This window comes from Psammomys obesus, unplaced genomic scaffold (genome assembly GCF_907164565.1).
Source record: "Psammomys obesus unplaced genomic scaffold, mPsaObe1.curated_primary_1811, whole genome shotgun sequence".
Lineage (NCBI taxonomy): Eukaryota > Metazoa > Chordata > Mammalia > Rodentia > Muridae > Psammomys > Psammomys obesus.
The window spans coordinates 1,229,555-1,246,272 of NW_026596088.1; the positions used below are offsets into that span (position 1 = coordinate 1,229,555).

The 16,718-nt window shown below is 46.8% G+C and overlaps 1 protein-coding gene across 5 annotated transcripts in view; it reads left to right on the forward strand.

The window, feature by feature from the left end:
- Positions 1 to 220: 220 nt before the first annotated feature.
- The window catches only part of Tmem219 (transmembrane protein 219), a 17,688-nt gene continuing 1,190 nt past the window's right edge, over positions 221 to 16,718 (forward strand). The window contains exons 1-5 of one of the 5 annotated variants that reach the window (XM_055627647.1): positions 221 to 242; positions 8,560 to 8,755; positions 8,842 to 9,031; positions 13,387 to 13,616; positions 15,567 to 15,739. In XM_055627647.1, the coding sequence (XP_055483622.1) occupies positions 8,597 to 8,755; positions 8,842 to 9,031; positions 13,387 to 13,616; positions 15,567 to 15,707 (720 nt within the window). In that variant the 5' untranslated portion in view covers positions 221 to 242; positions 8,560 to 8,596 and the 3' untranslated portion in view covers positions 15,708 to 15,739. Of the gene's footprint in view, positions 243 to 7,104; positions 7,139 to 7,511; positions 7,562 to 7,582; positions 8,756 to 8,841; positions 9,032 to 13,386; positions 13,617 to 15,566; positions 15,740 to 16,718 lie in introns of those variants that run through there. The other 4 variants (XM_055627651.1, XM_055627649.1, XM_055627650.1 and 1 more) reach the window with 4 other exon arrangements.

Below are 16,718 nucleotides of genomic sequence, written 5' to 3' on the forward strand. Positions count from 1 at the left end.
TCGAGTGTGCGTCTCGCAGTCGTGAACGAATATGCCACTGTATTGTGTGTGTCATGTCTGTGAAGTTATACGCTGTTGTCTAGTGAACCTCATTTGGTGCAGTCACTTTTCCTCTGTGTCTCATATGGTCGGAACCACTCGCTGTTGTTTTGTGCACTGTAGGTCACTGGAACCACCTGCTAGTGTCTTCTCCATTGCTTATAGGTGGACTCAGACAATCCTGTTCTGTGCATCGGATACAGGTAGGATCATCCATCGGCTCTCACAGAGGTAGTATCAGATACGATTGTTTTGTCCGTCTAATAGATGGAAAATAGTAAAGTATTGTCTTCTACATCTTATGTCAGTGGGCTCAGGCCTTATTCTCTTGTACACTTTATAGAGATGGTGTCATAGAATGTTGCTCTGTGCATCTCGTGTCAGTGGGATCATACTAGTGTGTTGCGAATCTAGTGTAGTAGAAATCACTCACTCTCCCCCTGCGTGTCTCCTCTGGGTGAAATCATTCCCTCTGGTTTTGTGCGCCACGTGTTGGCGGAACCATACACTCCTGTCTTGTGCAGCTCATGCAGATGAGATCATTTGCTGCTGTCCTGTGTATCTCACATAGATGGAAGTATATGCTCTTATCTGGCCCATTGCACGTTGGAGGCGTCTGACACCATTTCCTGGCGCATCTAGAGTTGGTGAAGTCCACAGACCTTAGTCTTGCGCATTTCGTACACTGGTAATCATTCGCTAATGCTTTGTTCATCTCTCAAGCGTTGAACAGTTTGCTGCTGTCTTGTGCAACTAATGTCGCTGGGGTCACATGCTATCGTTTTCCGCATTTCATGTCCTTGGGCTCAGGTGCTATCATCTTGTACATCTCAAAAATATGGAATCATTAACTATTTTCTGCCAGAGCCAGTGCAGCTGTGGGCATCACAGGTACTTAGAAAAGAGGGTGATGGTAGACAGAGATACAAGCCTCAGACACATTAAAAGGAATTAACAATTTGTTTTTCACATTGCTGTTCATACTGGACAAAGCATTGCAAGCAGAGCCTGATCAGACAGTGTCTTTGAACCCTTCTTCTTTCCCTACTTCCCTGCCTCTTGTTTTTGTTTTTTTGTTTTTTTGTTTTTTTTTTTTTTTTGCCTTGTTTTGCCCAGAGGACATTCCTCTTAGGCTCTGTCTCATGACTGAAGCTTTCCTCAGTCACAGGGTCGCATATGGGTCAGGGTTTGTGGCCCAAAAAAAGAACTGTAGGACATCTGGCCCCAAACACTTTTCGTTTTAGTGGAATCGTGCCCGATTGTCTATTGCATCTAATATAGAATCATTTGCTGTTGTCTTGTGCATCTCATACTGTAGAATTATACACTATTCTGTGCATCACAGATAGCTAGAATCGTTTGACTTTGTGTGTGTGTGTGTGTGTGTGTGTGTGTGTGTTAAATCTCATCTAAGATGCACTGTCCTGTGCTCTCACCTCGGTGGAATCATATGTATCTCTGTTGTTTTGTGCATCTCACAAAGCTTAAATCCTGTGCTGTTGTCCTGTCATAGGTCACGTCATAGGACGTTGCGTCGTTCATGTCCTGAGTCATCCCTGCCAGTTTTGTTTAAGGCAGCCCTGTAGATTCGAATGCTATTGAGTTGTTCATCTCATAGAGGTGGCATCAACTGCTATTGTCTTCTGGTCTCATACAGGGGATTCTACTCCTGTGGTCCAGTGCATCTCACACAGGCGGAACCGTGTTCCATTTAGTCTTCTTTATCTCACACAGGCGAAATGACGCACCACGGTCTTGTGCAGCTCGGTCAATGAAATCATACATCTCTGTCCTGTGTGTATAAAATAAGTTGAATCATTTGCTGTAGTCTTACGAATCTTGTGTAGTTGGAATCATCTGCTATTGTCTTTGGGTTGGTTTGTTTATTTGGTTTGTTTTTCAAGGCAGGGTTCCTCTTTGTAGTCCCGGAACTCCCTCTGTAGACCAGGCTGGCCTCACCCTCAGAGGTCTGCCGACCTCTGCCTCCTGAGTGCTGGGATTAAAGGCGTGCATCAACACCACCAGGCCTGGCTTTTGGATTTTACGTAGATGGCATCTACGCTCTTGTCTTGGGCACCTAATATCAACTGCTATTTTGTGCAACTCAAAAAGCAAGAGTCGTTCACCGCAGGGCTGGTCATTGCTACGGGCCGGGTTACACACTGTCTTGTGCGTCTCCTGTCAGCGGACTCACACCCTAGTTTCTTGCGCATCTGGTATATGTGGAATCATTCCCGTCTTACACGCCTCATGCGCACAGCATCGTATATTACCGTCTCGTGTCTCCCATGCAGAAGAAATCATTTATTATTGTCTTGTGCATCTCATGTTGCTACAATCATGTGCTCTCGACTCTTCTCTGCCCCGTGGTGGTCCACAGTCACCGTGTACACCTCATGTAGCTGGAATCCTTGTCTGTTTCCTCGTGCACGCTATCTGGCGGAATCCTCTGATTGTCTTGTACATCTTTTCCGGGTGGAGTCATTCGCTTGTGGTCCTGTATGTTGGGAGGATCCCACACTATCGTCTTGTGTACCTCAAGTAGGTAGGATCCCACGGTGCTGTCTTCCGCATCGCATATAGGTAGAATAGCTTGCTATTCTTGGTTCCTCTCATGCAGGGGAACCGTAAGATCACACATCTTACGGAACCCTGTGCATCACACATCAGTAGAATCGTTCACAATTGTCTTTGTGCGCCTCATATAGCTTTTGATTTTGGCTTTTGCATCGCACATACCCTGTTAGGATCATTTGTGAGTATCTTATTCATCTCGTATAGCTGCATTCATATGCCACCGTCCCAGGCATCACAGAAGACTCTCTACCATTGCCTTGTGCAGCTCACAGAGTTGGAAGCATATGCTATAATTTCATGTATAATATATGTATATATATGAAACCGTTTGTCCTTTGTCCCGTGTGTGTCTCAGGTTGGTGTAATCACAAGCAATTTTCCTGCACATCAGATATTGGTGGAATCATACGCTATTATCTGGGCCAGCTCGTTGGGTGGAACCTTCTATTATCGTGTTATTTATCACGTATAGGTGGAATTACATGCCAAGATCCCGGAACATCGTGGCGGAATTGCATGCTATTGTCTTGTGTGTCCCGTATAGTTGGAATCATATGCTATGATCCTAAGCCTCTCATCTAGGTATTTGCTATTGCCTTGTCCATATCATCTAGTCAGAACCACCTGCTACCGTCCTGAGCATCTTCCGCATGAGGAAACGCACGGCCTTGCCTTCTGCGCCTCGGGCTGTTGGCATCACACAGCATCGTGTTGCGAGGCGCTCTGCCGTATCGTGTAGGTGGACGCGTTCTGCTGTTTACTTTATGCATCTCACACGGGCAGGGTCATTTGCTCTTGTCCCTGTACACGTCATGCTGGGGGAAGCATATGCCCATCTCATATACGTGGAATCCTACTATTGCCTTCCTTGTTCATGGCATATACCTGGAACCATTGCTGTTGTCTTTGTGTGACTGATGTATTTCACTTCGCATAAAGCGCCCCAAGGTGCATCTACATTGCGGTGTGAGTAGGAATTTCCTTTTTTTCTTTTTGCAAGTTTTTGGCACATCCTTGTGTTCCTTAGACCTTCAACTCACTATGTAGCCAAAGGTGTCCTCTAAATTCCTTGTCCTGCCACCTCTACCTCACAAGTGCATGCAACGTCCTACACAGCTTCCCTTCCTCTTTAAAGTTGAATGTTTCCTCGTGTGTTGTGTGGCCTACGTTTTGATTAGCCATTCACCCATTCTTGGGATGTTTCCACTTTTGACTTGACTCGAACTCGGGAGTAATCTTCCTATAGATTTGGGTGTACAAACTCTTGCGGAGACCATCGTTTCAAGTTTGCGGAATAATTTTGTATCCAGAAGTGGAATTATAACACTATGACAATGCTTTTTTTTCCTTCTTAGAAAAGTCACACCACTTTCTATTCCCACTAACAATGTTCAGCTGAAGTATTACAATTTATCCACATGTTTACCAGCACTTGCTATTTTCTGATTTCCTTTTTTTTTTTTAAAGAATTTATTTATACAATGTTCTGCCTGCATGTGTGCCTGCATGCCAGAAGAGGGCGCCAGATCTCATTCTAAATGGTTGTGAGCCACCGTACGGTTGCTGGGAATTGAACTCAGAACCTTTGGAAGAATAGCCAGTGTTCCTAACCTCTGAGCCACCTCTCCTGCCCCCTATGTTCTGATTTCTTGTTGGTAGCCATACTAAGGGATATGAAATGATACCTCATCTTGATGATTTTTTTTTTTTATTTAACTATTTGTATGTGTGGTGTGTGTATAAGTGTGTTGAGATCGGGGACAACTTGTGAGGGGTGGAAAAGACACTTCTACCCCCCAGGGCATCTCCCTAGCTCATCTTGCTTTTGCTGAGCTATTTCTGTAATGATTAGTGATGCTGAACAGCTTTTTCACGTGTCTGAGGGTCACTGCTATTTCTCCTCTGGGACTGTCTTCCAGGTCCTTCCTCATTTTAATTGTTTTCATTGTATTCAATGTACACGGTCCTGCTAGCAAATGTCCAAATAATCATTCCCTCCCGGCCTCCCTTCCCCCCTCCCCACCTTTTTTGTTTGTTTGTTTGTTTGTGGAGACAGGGTTTCTCTGTGCAGCTCTGGCTGTCCTGGAGCTCACTCTGTAGACCAGGCTGGCCTTGAACTGAGAGGTCCCCCTGCCTCTGCCCCGGAATGCTGGGATTACAGGCCACCATGCCCGGCTCTCCTCTCCTTCCTTCCTCTCATCCTTCCCGCCAGGACCTGAATTACACTATGTTGGGTGAGTCAGTTCTACTTCTACTTTTGTTTTATACATATAAAACACACACAAACACAATCACACACACCCACAACCACACACCTATACACATACCACACATACACCCATATACACACCACACACACACTTCCTGTATCTATATAAAATCCTGGTCCTGTATCTGTATAAAGTCCTGGAACCACAAATGGGAGAAAACACATATTTCTGTTTCTAAGGATGATTTAATTCACTAAAGACGATTATCACTCGCCATACTTATTTTCCTGCAAATTTCATAACTTTATTTATTTTTAAATCTTTAGTGTGTGTGAGAGAGAGAGAAAGAAAGGGAGGAGAGAGAAGTGGTGGTCACAGGACAACTTTCAGAAGCCTGTTCTCTCCTTCCAGCATGAGGAGAGAGAAGTGGTGGTCACAGGACAACTTTCAGAAGCCTGTGCTCTCCTTCCAGCATGAGTTCTGGGGACAGCACTCTGGTCATCAAGCTGGTGCTTTATTCTGCTGAGTCATCTAATCAGCAATTCTTGTTGTTTTTATGGGCTTTGAGACAAGGTCTTGTGTAGTCCAGGTTGACTTCAAATTACTTGTGAGGCTGGCCTTGGGCTCCCGATCTTCCTTCCCCTGCTCCCTGAGTGCTGGGATTACAGGTATGTGCTACAAAGGGATAACTATTTTTAAAGGTTTATTTATTATTTTTAAATATTTTTATTTTAGGTGCATCAGCGTTTTGTCTGCATGTATATCTGTATGAGGGTGTCATATCTGCTGGAGCTGGAGTTACAGACAGCTGTGAGCTGCCATGTGGCTGCCGGGAATTGAACTCGGGTCTTCTGGAAGAGCAGCCAGTGCTGTTAACCACATCTCTCCAGCCGCAGATTTATTTATTTTTTAATTTTGTGTATCAGTATTTTGGCTGCATGTATATGTGCACCACAGGCAAGCCTGGTGCCTGCAGAGGTCAAAAGAGGACATCAGAGACCCTGGAATTGAAACTGTAGATAGTTATGAGCTGGAATGTGGTGGCACACGCCTTTCGTTCCAGCACTCAGGAGGCAGAGGCAGGCTGATCTATGTGAGTTCAAGGCCAGCCAGGGCTACACTGACAAACCCTGTCTCAAAAATAAATAAATAAATAAATAAATAAATACATAAATAAAATAAAAAAGGAAAGAAAAAGAAAAGAAAGAGTCTCTCCGTGGAGCCGACTGGCTTGGCGCCCACTATGTGGACTAGGCTGGTTTTGAACACATACAGATTTGCCTGCCTCTGCCTCCCAGTTGTTGGGGTTAAAGGTCTGCGCCCAACATACTCGACTGGAATAACTGTTCTTTATGGCTGGAAAAAATTCCACTGTGTATATATTATATGCATTTTTTTATCCATTTCTCTCGGGATGGGCTTCTGGGTTATGAATAGTGCTGTAATAAACACTGATGTGTGAGCATTTCTGATGTTTTCCTGTAGTAGTTTTGATAAATACTCAGGACTGATGTAGCCAGGCCAAGACAAGTTTATGTTTAGCTTTTTGTAGAACATATTTATTGACAGCCATTGTAGCTGCACTAGTTTATACTCCCACTAGCTGTATGTACATAAGGATTCCATTCTTTTTTGTCCACATGCTCACCAGCATTTTTATTATTATTATTATTCTGATTGAGGTAAGACAGAATCTCCTTTTTTTTAAGAGACAGGGTTTCTGTGTAGTTTTAGCTGTCCTGGAATTCGATCTGTAGACCAGCCTGGCCTCCAACTCACAGAAATCTGCCTGCCTCCCCAAGTACAGGGTTTACAGATATATGCCACTATGCCCGGCAAGGAAAAATTTCAACGTGGTTTTAATTCACTTTTCTATGATGCACAGTGAGTTTGAACATTTTTTTTGTGTCATGTCGAAATGTATTCTGTCTTTGGAGAACGGTTCTGAATTAAAATGGTCGGTACAAATGTTCTCCTTTAGAGAACCATGTTCCGCACCTTTAACCCCAGCACACAGGAGGCAGAGCCCGGTGGATCTCTGAGTTGAAAGACACTTTGGTCTTATACAGTGAGCCCCTGTCCCAAAAAGACAAAACAAATGTTCTCCTTTAAAAGGGCCAATCTTATCCCAAAGACAACATAGTTATATATGGACTACACAGACTTAGATTGGTTGTTTAGGGGGGGTGGGGGGGAGGAGGTGTCCTAGGCTGGCCTGGAACTCCTGATGCTCAGGCCTCCACCTCGTGAACGCTGGGCCAGAGTGAAGATAGGAACCTGAGCTCCTGGCTCCGCGTCTTACGCTGCTGCAGGTAAGATGATCTCCCCTCTCCAAGGCGACAGAAGGAGGGGAGACGCTCCCGCCTGAAAACCTTGCGATCCTAGGGTCCTGGGCCCCTGGGCGAGCAACAGAAGAGTGACTTGGGTGAGGTTCCGCCGAGACCCTCCTGCGCTCTCTCGGGAGGGAGACCGGGGTCTTCGCAGCGGCGGGCGCGGGCTCCTCACCTCCCGGCGAGTCCCTCCGTCCACCGGGCCCCCGGCGTGAATCTCCTCTTGGTTCGGTCTGACCTAGGCCGGGGAGTAGCCGGCAGCGGACCTCCGCCCTCCGCGCGCGCGCCCTGACAACTGCGCATGCGCCTCGGGGCGGGGCGGGGCGGGGCCGGAGCGGACGGGCGCGAGCCCCGCCCCTCCTCCCGTGACGTCACGGGGCGCCGGCCTCCGCCCGGCTGCGAGCGGTGAGAGCTAGCGGCGGACGGAGCTGAAGCCGCTTGGTCGGGGAGAGGGATGCGGTGGTCGAGATCCTTCTGGAGGGGGCTTTGGGGAGGACGGGAGGCCCAGATGCACCGACCGCTGCTGCCCCTCAGCCTCTGCCCTCCCTCCTCCTGCCCTCCCCCCTTGCAGAAATGCCACGTCGTGGGGCTGCGCCGGGGCCGAGCCTATGTGACACCTGCGTTTCCCGGTGGCCTCCACACTCTCCCACGCTATCCTCCCACACCTTACGCTGATCTCCTGCCTTCCAGATGTTTATTTCCATCAGTCTGTCGCTTCTTGCCTGGAGTAGGGTACTCGGATGTTGGAGACCGATTTTAGACCGTAACCCTACCACCTCTGTGTTAGAGCCCCTTGAGCCATAGTGTTTCTTCTGGTCTTAAGGATCAGTGTGACACCAATAAAAAGGAAGGAGATGGACGTCTGTCGAATTCCTGCACGGCCGAGTACCTAGCAAAACTGCTGCCCCATCGAATCCTCATTACTTGTTCTTAGAACTCGTTTCACAACATCTTAACCTCACAGACCTTAGCTGGCTTGGTCACATTTAGTGAGCACCGTTCGTTCCTCCCTAGCTGGTTAGCTTTCAACTCCAAAGTAGGAACTCTGAACCCAGACACTTCCCGTCTGTCTGGGCTCTGGCTGAACTGTTCCACCGCCAAATCCTAACCCTAGGCCAGCTGCTTCCTCTTTCTCCAGCTGAGAATTCTTTTCATGGCCCTTTCACTAGTGCAGACTGCTCTTCCCTGCTTCTCTGGTTATTTCAGAAGCAGGCATTCCTTAAGCGCTGTAAGGAGGTGAACTTTTGGAGTACAGAACCTTGGATTTTGATCCTGGCTCTGCCACGTACCTTGTGGCCTTGAGCGGATTCATTGTCTTCTCGCTTTAGCTTGTCTTTGCTTAACATGGGTGAGTGCCTTCTCACCAGCAGGCTCTTGTCCAGTTCTCCCTCACTGTCCTCCAGCAGGCACTGCACGGAAGCCCAGACCCCTCTGCTCCTCATGGGCAGCTGCTTGCACAACTTGCATCTCTGTCTGGCTCACCACCCACCTTTGGTCTGTGCCACTTTGATCCTGCTGCTCCTTGGCCTCTCTGGCCTGGGCCTTGGTGGCTTCCTCCTCACTCACACAACTGGCCTACGTAGCCCTGATATTCCCCAGGTAAGTATGGGGGCGGGGGCTGGCCCTTCTGGTATAACCTGCCCCTGCTGCTAATCTCACTTCTCTTTCGGATCTTTTTCACACAGGATTGGGTTTCCTTCTTGAGATCTTTTGGCCAGCTAAGTCTCTGCCCCATGAATGGGACAGTCACAGGGAAGTGGCGAGGGCCTCAAGCCGTAGGCCTGCTGACTACTTTGAACTTCGGAGATGGTCCAGACAGGAACAAAACCCAAACATTCCAAGCCAAGATCCATGGTAGTCAGATAGGATTGAAAGGTGAGATCTGGGGACCATGGGGGTCCAGCTTCAGAACACTTCGGGTTGGGCCCTATCTCTGACTTCACCAGAATGGTGACCTTATACTAGTCTGTATAAGGTACATCCATATACCAGTCACTTCTGCTATAACACAGATTAGATAGGATGCTTGCAGGGAATGTTTCCACAGTAATGGCTCTGTGTTTTGCCTTTGCTGTTCCAGTTCCAAGTTTCTTGCATGCACCCAGAGGCCTTAGGTTTAAAACCAAATGCCCTGCCCCACTATGTGTAGAGAAATAGATATGGAGAGAGATTTCAGGCATGCCAGTACTGCCTGGGCTATAAGTGAGTTCCAGGTCATCTAGGATTACATAGCAAGGTCTGAAACCCCCTCTGAAGTACATAGGACAACATTAAAGTATGAGTCACATGTCACCGTATTTTTCACCCATTTTAAGTATAAGTATACAGTTAAACCAGGCAGTGGTGGTGTACAACTTTAATCCCAAGACTTAGGAGGTAGAGGCAGACAGATCTCTTGAGTTCCAGGACAGCCTGGTCTATAGACTGAGTGCCAGGACAGCCAAGACTATTCAGAGAAACCCTGTCTCAGGAAAAAAAAAAAAAAAAAAAAACCCAAAACAACAAAGTATACAATTAATTAAGTTACTTTCAGTCTGTTTATGTAACTGTGGAGCCACACCTGAAGTCTATTTTAAAATGGATATTTCTTTCAATCATCTGAGTACATCTGCACCATAGCTTTTCTGCACCTCTTTTCCCCAGGTCCCCGGGCCTCCTCTGCTTTCTGTCTCTGGTACTCTGCCTTTTCTGGACACTGCTACAATATGCACTCCTTTGTGACCAGCTTCTTTGACGTGAAATAAGATTTCTAAGGTTCATCATGTTGCAGCGTTATTTCATTTCTTTTTATTGTTGAATGATCTTCTTGTATGAATATTCCATGTTTTTAGGTATCTGTTTATGATTTGATTGACATTTAGCTTGTTTCCGTAACATCATAAGAAATGATGCCGTTTCAGCCTGGCTTGGTGCTTTAATTCTATCACTGTGTAGTCCATGGTGGGCAGATCTGTACGAGTCTCAGGCTATCGTGATCTACACAGTAAGCTTCAGGGTAGCCTAGACTACATAATCAGACCCTGTCTCAAAAAAAAAGTAAAATAAAATAAAAGACAGAGAAAGAAAGAAAAGAAAAGAAACCAATGCTGTTCTTAACACTACTTTTTGGGTGGACATATATTTTAGTGTTATTGAAAATGTAGTCACACATGGAATATAGGATCGCCCTATGGTTAATCTTTGGCTGATGTACCATTCTATAGTCTTACAGCTGGAGCTGTGTATTTCCTTCCACACTTTGTTTTGATTGCTTGCTTTTGGTTTTGGTTTTTTGAGACACAATTTCTCTGTGCAGTCCTGGCTGTCCTAGACTCACTCTATAGACCAGGCTGGCCTCGAACTCCCAGAGATCCGTCTGCCTCTGCCTCCCAGAGTCCTGGGATTACAAGGCATGCGACACTGCACCCGGCTTGTTTCTGTTTTGAAACAGGGTCTCTCTGTATAATTCTGATTATCCTAGAACTCACTGTGTAGATCAGGCTGGCCTCGAACTCACAGAGATCCTTTTACCTCTGCCTCTACCTCCCGTGCGCTGAGATTAAAGATGTGAACCACCGCTCTCCGCTCACCGGCACTTTCTCTCTCCTCTTCACAGTACCCACCCTAATCACGGAGAAGCCCTGTTTCCCTGTGGTCTGGTAGTGATTTTTCAGGTTTCTCGGCCTTCTTCTTAAGTTGCTTAGTGTGTCTACTGAGAACGCAGACATAACAGACCTGTCAGTGTGTGAGGGTACAGTGGGTGGGTGAAGGAAGACCTCCCAAGGTTACAGCGTCTACTCGTAAGCTCTTAGAATGCTTAGCCATGTGCAGTTCCAGGCAAAGGGAGCAGCAGACACAGGCATGTAGATGGGAAGGAACCACGAGGGCATGGTTAGGAGCTTCCCAGGCTCAGTTTGGATGGCGCAGGGAAGGAATGCCGAGAGGGGAAATAGATCCAAAGCAGGAAGGAGAAATTCACAGACAGCCTTCTAATTAATTAATTGCAATATTTAGCTGCTTGTCTCTGTTCATGTGTGTGTGAGCAAGCGTGTATGTGCCATAGCACGCTTGTGGAGGTCTGAGGATAACTTGCAGGCGGTGGTTTACTCCTGCCTAGGAGCTGCTGCTGCTGGTGCCCTATAAAGAGATTTGGTGTCAGCTGGGCAGTGGTGGCACGTGCTTGTGCTTTTAATCCCAGCAGCACTCACACAGGCGTGGATCTGAGGAGTATGAGGCAGGTGGCTCTCAGAGTCTGAGCCAGCCTGGTCAACAGGGTGAGTTCCAGGGCAGCCAGGGCTACATGTGAGACCCTGCCTCAAAACAAAAACAACAAAGAAAGAAACTAAATAGAAAGAAATGATGAAAAAAGGTAGATAAAATTTTATGAACTAAGAGGGGCATTCACTGTCTGAGATTAACAATACAATACCTGGGCAGTGGAGTGGGGGGAAAATTATCTATGAAATTGTACATGCACATTCTTCAGTTGTGGTTATAATGTATATGCCAAGTTGTATTTCTTTCTTTTTCATTTAGACATATATGGCTTTCCATAGCACTACCTGGTCTATTATTTTAATGGATCCCTTAAGTGGTTAGGCCATTTTTTTTTTTTTTTTTTTTTAGTGTTTTCTGTGGTAAATAACACTGTTGTTTCCTGATTTTTTTTGTAGTTGATAAAATCAGAGCAAACATCTTAGTGTATGTTGTTTTGGTTTTTTTCCTCTTGCTGGTACTTAAGAATGAGCCCAAGGGCCTCATATATGCTAGGCAAGTACTCTGCCATTGAGCCACACACCTAGCTCTTAACATCTGCAGTTTTAAATCTTTATTTATTATTGGTATAGGGGGGAGAGGACAACTTTGTGTAGTTAGTTCTCTCCTTCTGCTCTTACCTGGCTTCTGGGTACCAAATGTCAGTTCTCAGGCTTGTGTGGCAAGGACTTTTCCTGGATGAACCATCTTCCTTGTTCCATTTCTTCTGTTTTTCATACTGTACATTTTCCCTGGACAGTGGTGGTGCACACCTTTAATCCCAGTACTCAGGGAGGCAGAGGCAGGTGGATCTCTGTGAGTTCAAGGCCAGCGTGGCATACAAAGCAAGTCCAGGACAGACAAGGCTACACAGAGAAGCCCTGTCTTGGAAACAAAACAAAACAAAGCTGCATTTTTGCTTTGGTGTTTCTTAGTTAAAGGGTCTCATTTAGCCATAGTTGGCCTTAGACTCACTGTGTTTTGGAAAATGATGCTGGCTTCTGAGCTGTCTACCTGCCTGCCTCCACCTTCCCTGTGTTGGGATTACAGGTGTGTGGTACCACTCACTCCTAATTTATGCTGGTTGGTGGCCCACAGGCATTCTGTCAACTGAGCTGCATCCCTGGCCGTGTAGAAATTCAGACCATTCAGCAGTGAGCAAAGCCAGGGTAGGTTCACCGACAGTTTGGTGAGCATCCTGTTTGCTCATTTAAACTGATGGTAGAAGTTGGATATGCTGGTTCATGTCTATAACCCCAACAGATGGGAGGTTGAGGTAGGAGGATTGCCATGAGTTCTAGGTCAGGGTTGGCTGGATAATGGCTTCTAGGCTACTCTGGGCTCCAAACAAACAAAACTTGTGGCTTTGTGTCTTTCATAGAAATGCCTTAACACTTTAAAGTTGCAATAAAACCTGTATTTTATTTAATCTTTTCTGAAAGCTTTCCTTGGTTTGGATGTTCTTCATACATCTCGGTTACTTATAAAGTGATATGATAGTCTATCTTCAAAAGGACAAGTTAATTTCATTCTTTCTTTTTTCCTTCCTTCCTTCCTTTCTTCCTTCCTCCTTCCTTCCTTTTTTCCTTCCTTTCTTTGTCTTGTTTTGTTTTTCTGAGACAAGGTTTCTCTGTGTAGTCCTGGAACTCACTCTGTAGACCAGGCTGGCCTCAAACTCAGAGATCTACCTGCCTCTTTGTCCTTAGTGCTGGGATTAAAGGCTTGTGCCACCACATGCCTTTGTGGATATGCATACGTCTGTGAATGCTGTGTGTGTGTGTGTGTGTGTGTGTGTGTGTGTGTGTGTGTGTGTTTACCAGAGGAGGCCTGAAGAGGGGATCAGATCCCTTGAAGTTTCAGGCAGTTAAAAACCTGCAGATGTGGGTGCTGGGAACCGAAGTCAGGTCCTCTGGAAGAACAGCCAGTGCTCCTTGTTGCTGGCCATCTCTGTGGCTTCCTACTCAGTTTTTAAATCTTGTGTCTTATGCCTCTTGCAGGGTCTTTTGCAGGCGAGTCTGTCCTGGTCACAGCCAGGGTGGCCTCAGGAAGGACTCCAGGGACCTGCCTCTATTTCAGTGCTGTTCCAGGAATCCTGCCCTCTAGCCAGCCACCTATATCCTGCTCAGAAGAGGGAGCTGGAAATGCCACCCTTAGCCCAGTGGTGGGTGAGGAGTGTGTCAGGGTCTGGAGCCATGAACGCCTTGTGCTCACCAAGCTGCTTACTTCGGTAAGTGCCCCAGGCTGATCCTCATGATTTCATGTGGAGCACTGAAAGGGTTGAGGAGGCAGAGTCATTCAGTGGAGAAAGGATGGGCTGGGTCTGATGTACTGCCGGGCTCCCTTACAATTCTGCTACTCCACAGAGTCTGAGGCTGGAGGATTGAAAGTTCAAGGCCAGCGTGGGCTTTATGAGAGTGTATTAAAAAGAAGAACATAGGTTTTGATAACCCTGCCATAGGTTAGAGGCAGTGTGGTCTAGAGTAAGTGCTGAAACATCTCTAAGACTCTTGGCTTCCTCATCTGCAAAGGACAAACATGATCTAATCTACAAATTCCAGTAACCGTAAGGCACTCAGCACAGTACCTGATGCAAAACAGGTTTGATCAGAGACAGCCAGTTGCTGTTTTCTGACTTGGAGACCAGCCTGCTGTATGCAGGGAGTTCCAGGACAGCCAGGGCTATATGCTCGTGTCTAAAAATCGAAATGACAACAAACAAAAGAAATTCAGAAGTGTAATAGGGGGCAGAACGAGCTGGTTGTTGTCATAGAGATATGAGCAGAGTGTTACACAGACATAAAGCAAGGAGCAGTTAACCCTAAGTTGAACTTTTGTAGAGAGCCTTCCTGGAAGGCAGCTAGTAAGAAAGAGTTGTATACAGTAGTTTATAGTAAACGAGGCACTTGTGTTCTTTATCTCATTCAATCTTAAGGTAATCTTGAGACAGGTGCTATTTTCCAATTTTGCAGATGAGGAAACGTGTTTAGAGAGGGAGTGAATTGCCTAAAGGCACACAGCTGGTTAAATGGCCAAGCTAAGGCAGCAAGTCCAGCCTCTTTTCCCTGGTAAGATGATCCTTCGAGGAGGGAGTAAGTGCAGTTCAGCCTTTTGGGATTCAAAAAGATTGTTGGGCACGACATGGAAGGAAGCAGGAGAAGTCTGAATCTCAGAGCCATTTCAGAACTTCTGTGAGTGTTAGGCTAGATGGTACAGTTTGACACTGCAGTAGCAGCCGTCTAGAGCTTACGGAAGAGAAGGAAGCTCTCACTCAGCAGGGCAGGGGAGCTGGACCGAGCGGAGGATCCATGCTCCTCCCTATATCAAAAGAGGTCATTTGGGCCAAGCGTGGCAGTGCACACCTTCAATCTCAGCGTTCAGGAGGCAGGGGCAGGAATATCTCTGAGTTTGAGGCCAGCCTGGTCTACAGACTTAAATTCCAGGACAAGCAGAGCTACGGAGAAACCCTGTCTCAAAAAAACAGTAAAACAAAAATTAGGGAGGCAGAATTTGGCTCTAACTGCAGTCTTTAACATGCGAAGGCCTGGCAAGATGGCATAAGCATGTAAAGGCCTTTGTTGGCAACCAGAGTTTTATGGTTGGAGAGATGGCTCAGTGGTTAAGAACACAGGCTGGCCCACCAGAGGACCTGGGTTCACATTCCCAGCAACCCCATAGCAACTTGTGACCTCAGCTCCTAGGAGATCTGATGGCCACCTCTGGACTCTGCAGGCACTGCATGCAGGTGACGCACAGGTAAATGTGCAGACAAAACAGCTGAATACAAATACAGATTTAAAAAATATTTTGAAAAGGATTGTGCTTGGGTGTCATGGTAAATGTCTGTTAACCCAACAAAGGGCCAAGGCAGGAGGAACATGAGAATTTGAGACCAGCATGAACTACATAACAAGACCTTGTTTAAGAGAGAAGGGAAGGAAGGAAGGAAGACAGGTGGAATGTGGAGAAGAGCGGCTCCTGGGGAATCATTCGGGGAGTTCAGTCCACAAGCCGTTTGGAAACCATTGGGACAAAGGTTATCTTTCACCTGCTCCACAGCTGCTCCTAGGTGTCAGGAGGACCCTGCCTCCTGGAGGCTTGTCTCTGTTTTTCATGGTGTGGGGCAAGATATCTTCCTACTGCAAGATCCCCAACCCTCCATCATGTCCCCCACCACTAGGAGGAGCTAGCTCTGTGCGGCACCAGACTGCTGGCCCTGGGCTTTTTCCTGCTTCTGTTGTGTGGCGTTCTCTGCTGTGTCTCTGCTTTGTGCTTCCATCCACGCCCAGAGTTCTACTGGTCTAGAACAACGCGGCTCTGAGGGTGCCGGCCTGCTCCATGCTCTGTTCTCAGGTGAGGTTCTGTGGGCATTAGGGTCGGGAAGGGATGGCAGTTGTGACCTGGTAAAGCAGCTCCTTAGAATCCATCCTCAAATACTGCTTCCCCTATGTCTCTGAGAGCCCTCTCTATTCAGCTATCTCCTCAAGGGAACTGGGACTAGCTTTCTCCATAGACGTAGAGTATTTTTATTATTTTTTCTTTTTCCTTTGTCTCTGTGTGTATGGCCACACGTGTGCCATGGTGTGCATATGGAGGTCAGAGAACCACTTGATGGAGTTGATTCTCTCCCTCCACGTTTGTGTAGGGTCAGGAGACCTGCACTCAGGTCACCACGATTGCTTTCATGCCAAGAACCTTTACCTTGCAAAGTGGACACATGTAGATACCACCCAGGGAGAAAAAGACTTGTTTGTTTTCAGCAATTCAGATGCCTCCCCTAAGCAGGGCAGTAACTGCTCTTAGCCACCAAACCACCAGCGCCTTATTTTACCTTGTTTGTTTTGAGATAGGGTCTCATTTGTAGCCCCAGTGACCCGACACATAATAGGTAGACCAGGCTGGCCTCAACTTCACAGAGATCCACCTGCCTCTGTCTCCCAGGTGTCGGGATTAAAGGCACTTACCAACACACTGAGCCTTATTTTCTAACCTGAGATGCTCTCATACATATCCTCTGTGACTGAAGTCTTCCGGATAGTCCTCTATTGTAAGACGCACTGGCCCTGCCCTTCACACAGACCCTCATGTCAGCAATGATGAGTTAAGGGGGTTCAGGTTTGACGATCTGCCCGAAATACGTAGCCTTGATCTTTTTTTTTTTTTTTTTCCTGAAACTTATTTAATATTTGTTTATTCATTTTGAGACAGGATCTCACTGTGTAGCCCTGGCTGGCCTGAAGCTTGCTATGAAAGCCAGCCCGGCCCCAAAGTCATGCCTGCATCTGCCTCCTGAGTGCTAGGATTAAAGGCATGCACCTCCCCCCCCCCCCCC